General features: G+C 40.4%; 1 protein-coding gene across 1 annotated transcript; it reads left to right on the top strand.

Annotated features, from left to right (window-relative positions):
* Positions 1–1,475: 1,475 nt before the first annotated feature.
* rhcga (Rh family, C glycoprotein a) lies at positions 1,476–6,890 on the top strand. Its single transcript, XM_030415532.1, has 11 exons — positions 1,476–1,780; positions 2,306–2,498; positions 3,489–3,639; positions 3,747–3,894; positions 4,004–4,170; positions 4,262–4,399; positions 5,007–5,143; positions 5,270–5,394; positions 5,754–5,827; positions 5,912–5,985; positions 6,071–6,890. The coding sequence occupies exons 1-11, from the start codon at positions 1,555–1,557 to the stop codon at positions 6,102–6,104; spliced, it is 1,467 nt and encodes a 488-aa protein (XP_030271392.1). The 5' UTR covers positions 1,476–1,554; the 3' UTR covers positions 6,105–6,890.
* Positions 6,891–9,576: the final 2,686 nt, after the last annotated feature.

A 9,576-nucleotide genomic window follows, 5' to 3' on the forward strand; every position in this document is an offset into this window, starting at 1 on the left:
TGTTGGAGAAGTCAAATATGGAGGAAAACAGATATAATCTGGAATGCGCTTGGTGTCGCAGAGATACAGTGGAGCCCTGACATATGATGGATCCTTAAACTGGAATTTCCTTTGTCAGATAAGCATCAAGATTGAAAAGAGCACGGCGCAGTACACATGACTGGTTGGAGGAGGACAATAATAACCAGCGGGCATGTGATGATTTAAAGCCATCCTCTTTGTTGAACGAGGCCGATGGGTGCTGGGGAGGGTGAGGGATTGGGGGGACGAGGGGGGGAGGGGCCGTAAACAACTGGATTTTTCTGACCGGTCGCGACTTGATTCCCCTGCTCCACCGGCTGCATGTCCAGGTATCCCTGAGCGAGATACGGAAGTCCGAAATACTCCTGATGAGCAGGTCGGTGGAGACTGCAGAGAAAGACAGGAAGAAGAGGGGTACTGTAACAAAAGCATCCCTACCTGGAGAGACACTTTACACTCAAGTCTTACTAAAGGTTCCAGTAGTTAGTCTGTCCCAACACAGAGTTCATTGTGCAGTAGAAATAATCCACCAGTGCCTATACTGGTATTTCTGATTATTGTAAGGTCAATTCTTGGAGTGTCTTCAAAGCTAGAAGTGTTTTATTTTTATTTTTATGTCAATACAATAAAAAAAAAAAAAAAAAGACTTTTTTTTTGACATTCAAATTTGACTACATAAAAACATAAAGTTTACTGAGCCGAATGATTTGAAAATGGAGAAACATGAACAAGTTATGTTCTCAACACTACACACCTTATTTCAGCTTGATTTAGTTTCTGAGATGAGCAGAGACGTTTTGGTAGTTATTCAGTCAGTGGTTAAAACATTCATGCTCCGTATACCCTCCGTTTAAGGTTGTGATAAAGAAAAAAAAAATATTAAATATAAAATGAAATGACCCAAGGAACCGTTCTGTGATTCCTGGGAATAAATACTGCGTCCTCAGGTTAAAGGTGTGCGCACCTGAATTCATCATGCAACTCTGATGACACTTAAGCCTGAGGGACAGGTGTGTTCACCCAGGACAAGTTTAATACTTTCAAGAGCACCTGATGACACTGACAATGAAAAAACATTTGCAAACACAGGACCAACTGATTATAACTAGTGTCGCAGGTGTTGAACATCTTTACCGTTACACCATTCTCACCTGCGTCTGTCACTGTGTTTTCTGAGTGTGCTGACCACCTGGGTAACGAGAACATTTTTTAACAATGCGGGAAGTTACAACATCAGAAGATGATGCCAGATAAAGTTTAGTCACTGAATAAAATGTCTGTACTTCGATCACATGTTCATGCAGCGATTGTCTCGTGTTGGTTCTGGGAGGGGTGTAGCAGAGGCGAGCAGTGTGAAGGAGTGGTTTACCTGCCTCCAGGTGAGGCTTGTCCAACCTCTGTGTGTAAGTGGAGAACTTAAACACAGCCCTCCACAGGTCAGTGTGTATATAAAGACCTGCTGAGGAGCTGCTGGGACTCACAGCAGAGCGAGGGGCCTAACTGAGGAGTGATCAGCTGCACAGAGGCATCACCATGGGGAACTGCGTCGATTGTCTGACCAATGTTTTCTGCCACTCAAAGAACACCAATATTCGTGTGAGTCTGCCGGCCGTCTGCTTCGTCTGGCAGATTGCTATGATCATTCTGTTTGGAGTTTTCATCCGGTATGATGAGGAGTCGGACGCACACTGGGTAGAGTTCAGAAGGGAAAACAACATCACCAGCGACATCGAAAATGACTTCTACTTCAGATATCCCAGTAAGTGATGATCCTGTGTCAGTGATGTGCCAGCCTGGTATTTAAAGGATGACTTTAATGAATTTTTATGTTCATGTTTTTTCTTTTCAAAAACAGTTTTCAACAAACTCAATGTATCTCTTACAGATGCAACAATTTAGAAGCAGATTGTGGTCACTTTAGCCCATCTTCCCTCCAGTTTCTGCATTAATTACAATCTAATGAGCTGTTTTTCAACTAGAATCTAGATTATGACTGTGCAAAGGCAATTCAACAAACTATAGCAGCATCGCACAATGCAAAACAACACTTTTCTTATTATGTAAGCTGAACATGAAGTGCTGGCTAACATCTAAAAGCTACTGAACAAAAAATGTAACTAATAAAGCTCAATATAAATGACAAATTAATAATTAATAAGAAGCTATATGTAAAGTAGAGTTTAACAGGCTGGTACATTTTACAATATTGTATTCATAATTCTTCAAGTGTAGATCATTGCTTTGCAGCTCAACACTCATCCACTGAGTATTTCCCTCTCTCCAGGCTTCCAGGACGTCCATGTCATGATCTTTGTTGGATTTGGTTTCCTCATGACCTTCCTGAAACGCTACAGCTTCGGTGGTGTGGGATTCAACTTCCTGATCGCCGCCTTCGGCCTGCAGTGGGCTCTTCTCATGCAGGGCTGGTTCCACGCCCTCAACCCGGAGACTGGCAAAATCACCATCGGAGTAGAGAGGCAAGCCTCTTAGTCTGATTTCTGTGCGCCATCAGTGATTCAGTAACCTGGAGAGGTGCAGGTGTTTCGTGCGTGGGTGTGTTATGTAACTACATACTTTAACCTGACAGTAGATCGACAGACGAATGCCTTTTTTTGGACAGGAGAGCGTCGACTTGGTCACGTGTATTCAAGTAGTTCTAATGTCACAGCTGTCACCAGATAACGGCTTTTCAGTCTCTTGAAGACCTTGAGGTGATGCGCTCGTTGCAAAGACTGCAGTCAATCAAGTCTGTTTGCTGAAAGCGCGTGTAGCTCTTGGTTATGACCCCTCCAGGGACCTTCCATGTAAATCCACCCTTTCTACACATGACTTGCGTATGTTTACAGGTCCTGTGGGTTAAAGAGCACATGTAACATTGTAGTTTGACATTACTTGTTGCTGTTTGGGTTAGTGATGAGAAGAGCGGTTCTCTAATCCAATGTTGTACTTTACTTCAGTTTTACTTTTCACTCCACTGCATTCCTTTCACATACGTAGTGATGGAATGTAACTGATTCCATTTACTCAAGTTCCATTATTAACATCTTTGTGCGTAACTTCAATTTTAAGGTAGATGGGATTTCCACTTGAATTTTCAGGGGAAGATGTTTTACTTTTTACGCCACAAAATTTCTTTGACAGCTATAGCTAAAAAAAAAATCACTTTTGCGGTGATAACTTGAGAAGATGTTGGAAGAATGCTTGGATTAAAAAAAAAGAATTTCTGGGTCTGCTTCATCATTAGGGCATTACGTTGGTATTTTTCTTTAATGGTGACATTTCCCTGAAACACTTTGTAATTTAATTCAGAATGCCAAAACTAAAGCTGACATGCACTCATGCGTGGACTGGTAATCCAGCCTCGCTTTGACTCCTCTCAGTGATTTGCTTCGTTGTTCATTAATGTTTATAGTCAAAGTTGCTCCTCATTCAAACCATAATCACGCCCTCCTCCTCGTCCTCCACAGTCTGATCAACGCAGACTTCTGCTGTGCCGGCTCTCTGATCGCCTATGGTGCCCTCCTGGGAAAAGTAAGCCCCGTCCAGCTGCTCGTTGTCACCTTGTTTGGCGTCACACTCTTTGCAGTTGAGGAGTACATCATCCTAGACCTCCTTCATGTGAGTCTCACCTACCACCAGTCACCCCCACTGGAAACTTAGTTACTGACCAAGAGGTGAATTTTTTCATCAAACTTTACAATCTCTTTTTATCATGCTGTTTATAGTGCAGAGACGCTGGTGGTTCCATGGTCATTCACGCCTTCGGAGGGTACTATGGTTTGGCCATCTCCTGGGTCCTCTACCGACCGAACCTACACCAAAGCAAGCGCCTCAATGGGTCTGTCTACCACTCGGATGTGTTCGCCATGATTGGTGAGTGACAGACGGTTTATATTTCGCGGTCATCGTTGTCAAACCTGTTTGCTTGATTGTGAACATCTTAATCTAACTGCAGTTTGATTGTCCCTCCCTCACCTCTCAGGTACTCTGTTCCTGTGGATGTTCTGGCCCAGTTTCAACTCAGCCATCACAGACCACGGCGACGGACAGCACAGAGCGGCCATCAACACTTACCTCGCCCTCGCCTCCTCTGTTCTCACCACCGTCGCAATCTCCAGTATGTCTCAGAAGAGAGGAAAGCTGGACATGGTAAGGCTACGAATTTATAAGATTTAAATCTACAAGCACTGTGTAACGTCAATGTGTGTCTTATGACTTAATGTGCCGTTTTACCTGACAGGTGCACATCCAGAATGCCACCCTGGCAGGTGGTGTCGCCATGGGAACGGCGGCAGAGTTCATGATCACCCCTTATGGCTCACTTATCGTGGGTTTCTGCACTGGCATCATCTCCACCTTTGGCTACCTGTTTGTGACGGTGAGTCTGCGCCTCATGGAATGTGTCCTGGCTCTGTCCCAACAGAAAGTTGAAAGAAAAAATTTGAGAAATTAAAAAAACAAACACGAAGGAAGCTGAATGAAAAGGAGGATCAAAAAGAAACCAGTTCTTGGTCATGTTACAGGAAAATTACAGGATTATAAGAAGCGATGACTCAGTTCAAGAACAAGCGCTGACGGCTCTCAGAGTTAAGTGGCACGGAGCAAGTTGTTGTGACACAACTCAAAAAAAGTTAGTTGTAAATAACTGTGAAGCTCATGTCAACTGTTATTATGTTGGACGAGGCTTGTCGAAAGCATTTTCTAATGAGATTCTTCACGATAATTTCAGAAAAAGGAGCTTAAAAGAGGTTTTGAAAAGGGCAAAATACTATAGATAGCTCCTTTATCAGAATTGGGATTTTAACAAAATGAGGAGGATTTAAATTTCTACAATAACTTACAAATTATACTTGGTGAGTTTCTAAAGGCCAGTTCTTATTTTTCTAAGCGGCAGTTATCTTTAATATGGCCAAAAAAATTCTAAGTGCCATATCGTAGGCAACTGGACTTCTGATGATGGATGAATGTTTTTTTCTCAATTTCAGCCTTTCTTGGAGAAACACTTAAAGCTCCAGGATACATGTGGTGTTCACAACCTGCACGCCATGCCCGGGATGCTCGGCGGCTTCATTGGCGCCATTGTTGCTGCAGCCGCCGATGAAAGTGTCTACAGCAGAGAGGGGTGAGTTCAGAAAGCCTGACCTCGCCTGTCTCATCGCAGTCTTCATCTGAGCCCTCTTATCTCTGCCCCGCGCCTCTCAAAGTTTCAAATGACACTCTGGATTAAAAACTTATTTTCCTCACTCAGGTTGATCAACACATTTGACTTCGAAGGCGAGTTTGCTAACAGATCTGTAGGAACACAGGGAGGCTTCCAGGCTGCTGGTACATGTGTGGCCATCGCGTTTGGGCTTGTTGGAGGAGCAATTGTCGGTGGGTTTGAAAAACGCGTTGTGTAGCACTATAAATGTACGTAAAGTACTATAATACTCATCTTTCCATAAGAAGATGATGTTTCTGGAGCGCTTTTAAAGAACTTCACAAACAGTATTTTAGAGAAAACTGACAATGTAAGAGTTGTTGTTATTACAAGAAGGATGGAAGGAAAACACATTTCTTAAATCCTTTTTCGCACAACTGTAACTGGAGGCTGTATTATTATTAGATGCTATGCTTTGAAATAGCAAAATAGCTTTTAACTTGCAATAATGTCAAGAAAAAAATATTAAAACTGAATTGAGAACTAGTGATTAATGTTTTTTTTAAAATTTATTTTGTGTGTGTCTTCAAAGGTTTTATCCTGAGGTTCCCCATCTGGGGCGACCCTGCTGATGACAACTGCTATGATGATGAAGTTTACTGGGAGGTATGTGCACTTTTCCTACCACTAGATGGTGTACTTGCCCTTTAAATGGAAAGGAAATTGTCTGACAGCATGTGTCCGTTTCAGGTTCCAGAGGATGAGGAGGCCATCCCGCCTGTCTTGGAGTACAACAACCACATGATCCACAAACACCAGGACATGTAAGCTCGCCCACACTTCATCACATCCTCATTTTTCTCCTCCTTCTCACTTATTCTTATTCAATTTCTTCTCTTTGTTCAACAGATCTGAGTCAAACTTCTCCGTGGAGCAAAGTTAGACCCTCACAGTGGACGATCACACTTGGATATCACTTTGAACTTGATACAGCTGTGAAACAACATTAATTTATGAAGGAGCAACCCTCAAAAATGTTTGGGTGTGTTCTGCCAGCCTTGTTCACGCCTGATACATTTTTCTGGCACCTGTGTCAATGATTGGAAGAATAAGATAATAATTACAAAATAATGTAACATTTACTCTGAATTCAACTGCATTTACTTTCTCTTTCATTTTGGAAGAAACTTACTTAATAATTTGCAGATGCTTATTGACTGGAACGTGTCAGGTCCTGAACCCAGGCAGTGTGATGAGAAGTCACAGACACTTTGTTTATGTTTATAATGCATAGAACTACATTTTGTTTGAAAAAGCATCATAATACTCTTTTGTCTTTACCATAGAAGGCTTTGAATTATATTATGCACTGCCTTTTGATTGCTGAATATTGCCATTGATGAAGTTTGCCATTTTAGTTCTCATAAATGAAGAAGTATATTGAAATAAATCTATTTAGTTATGTTTGTAAAAAAAAGAGCTGTTAAGTCAAGAATCAAAGATCTTTGTGACAATTTCTGAGTTGTATAGTTTATTTCTTAAATTATGTATTGTCAACTGTCTTGTACATATGATTCCACATGTTTGTTGCATAACTTTTATGTCCTTGAGGTGGAAGTTTTGAGTTACTGCAGTAACGATGACAAGATTTCCAGTGATTTGGTTGCTGCAGTGTTGAATAAATCAAATGTAACTGGAAGTAAACAATAAAGTTAAACTGTTGTCTTTACACTCTTGTTGCTTACATCATTTACAAGACACACAAAGGCACTGATGATCAAATAATTACAAGACTGAAAAAGACAAAAATCAGGATGTCAGAATTGTGTATATAAAACCTAAATAAATGGATAAAGGCACATTAAACTAATTAACTCAATGGAAATACTGACAACTTAACAATCTATTATGTATATCATGGACAATGTATGTAAACATAGGACTGGTCCTGATGTGTCAAATAGTGAATTAAAGCATAAGTACCTGTAATTTCCACTGTGAACACTGAAATAGGTAGAAGGTACAAAAGAAAAGAAAAGAGTAAAGAAAAAATAAGAAAAGAAAAGAAAAAGTGAAGAAAAAAGAAAGAAAAAAGAGAAGAAAAAGAAAAGAAAATGTAAAGGAAAAAGAAATGAAAAAGATAGAAAAAAGAAGAAAAGAAAAGAAAGAAAAGAAAAAGTAAAGAAAAAAGAAAAGAAAGAAAAGAAAAAGTAAAGGAAAAAGAAAAGAAAAAGTAAAGAAAAAAGAAAGCTATGGCAAATATCACCTAATTGTATCTACTTTCTTCTTAATCACAAGTCCACTATTACTCCACAAGGGGGCGATATATGGTGAGATAAATACTGTAAAGTTTCAGCCTTTTAACTGATCAATCGACACTTCCTATCCTGTCCTGAGAGAAGTCGGATCACTTTAGTGATAAATCTAGATATTAGTATAAACATGAGTCTTTGTTATCAATTTGTTGAAAATCTACACGTCTCTTAACTTTTCACCTCATGAGGACATCTACAGATTTGGGCATTTGTATGAATTATTGACAAACAACACAATTTTAATTTGCTTACATAAGGGTAACATATTTTGAGTTTGAGGGCAAAAGGGAAAAAGACGAAGCTGTATTTGCATTTAACAGTATTTATTTTGGTTGATATCCAGCTGACAATTTAAAATACATCTTTTAAAGTTAGTATTTAGATTAACTCAGAGTAGGGAGCTAGATTAATTTAAATTATCTTAAATCCTGATGCTGCCTCCAGAGCTGTGTAACAATTTGGCTCATGTGACTCTGACCACGAGGGCTTTCAAGCAGCATCAGGTTAAAACGCCTGTTGCTCCTCACCAGTTATTAAAATGGACAAAGGTCCCTGAATGAGTGGAGAAACGTCTTCAACAGCCATCCACTGCGTCATTTTGACTTGGAGAGTAGAAGAGGCTCAACTGGTCCTTCAGCGCATCATGGGCTCACATGTTGTCTCCAGCACCCTGGACCTCCTGCTCCCTTCATTCTGATGGTAATGAGGCATGGACAGGCCGGTCAATAAGGGTCATTTCCTGACCAGTCACTGTGACATTAATGAACTCTAAATACACTGGTGGACATATGTTTTGTGCTGGTCTTCTCAGGTTGACCGGCGACAGAAGCTTTATTGAGTGAAGAGGTCTGTAAAAGGGTCTGATGGGGTTTAACAGGTTAACTGTGGGGTTATCTGTTAGATTTAAACACATCTGAGTCTTTGTAATCAAAACAATGAATCACAACATTTACATGGTGTTATCCTTATTTTGTTGTTTTTCTTGGCTTGATCTTTTAAATTTCTTATTTGTTTTTGCCAGTATACAGGGTTACTGATGTGACCGTTCAAGTTCAATTTATACCAAGGGCATGACGAGTTTTTAATTTACCTCAACTAAACTAAGATTTTGTTTGTATATCAGAAGATATGTCACATTTTGATTAGGACTAAGGAAGAGCCCGTTCAAAACGTGCTGCTAGGCATAAATTATATGGTTATGTGGAGTGTTTGCCGATCCAGTCTTAAGCCTTCTGAACTATTCACAAACTCATTAGGGCCACTCCGATAACATCAAACATGTTATAATCAGGACGACTTTGACATGTTGTGTCATACTTTCAGAGTCGGACCACAGCAACCAATCAGCGATGCAACCAAAGCAGCTGATGGTGCAGCCAAGCTACTGTAAACATTAAAGCCCTTGTTGCTAACATTAGCTAGCAGACTACTATTTACAGAAACTAAAAAATCTCACCTTCAGTTTTCGCTGAAGATCAGAAAATTGTGTTCATTGCATCTCCCCACTCATCCAGACTCGTTTAACATTCTGCTTTCATTGGTTCTTGCTGCAAGTAGTTCCGCCATACTAAGATCCATGTTATTTATGTCTGCTTCTCCATTAGATCACATGATAAGCATCATGTGTGAGCACAGCTTCAGTGCTGCTGGAGCCACACCCCCGCTGCTGCACAGAGCAGCAATCACTTTCAATGTGTCGCAAGTCGTAGAACTACACTTAAAAATCTTAAGAGAAAGAGCCCCAGTGTTTTATGCTTTAGTGTCCATCTGCTGGTGTTGGGTAGCACTATGTGAAAAAAGTTGTATAAAGTGTATTACAGCTGCAGAGGAAGCTGTGTGACGTACAGTTTTGCCTCAAGTGATGTCACTTGAGTCAGTGTTGGTTGCTGCTCCTCATTTCTGCTCGAGGCTAGCAGCTACTCGCACAACACACTTGGATTTCTGACCAAACTTAGAGTGGTTAAGTCGCATTGTGGGTAATTGAGTTGCCAGGTTTTGATAAGGTAGAAGAATGAACAGGAAAAAAATATCTTTGGTACTTCTACATCGATTTTGGATACATTTAAAATGAATGAATAAATAAATAAATAACTGTCCAAC

Source organism: Sparus aurata, chromosome 4 (assembly GCF_900880675.1).
Source record: "Sparus aurata chromosome 4, fSpaAur1.1, whole genome shotgun sequence".
NCBI classification, from domain to species: domain Eukaryota; kingdom Metazoa; phylum Chordata; class Actinopteri; order Spariformes; family Sparidae; genus Sparus; species Sparus aurata.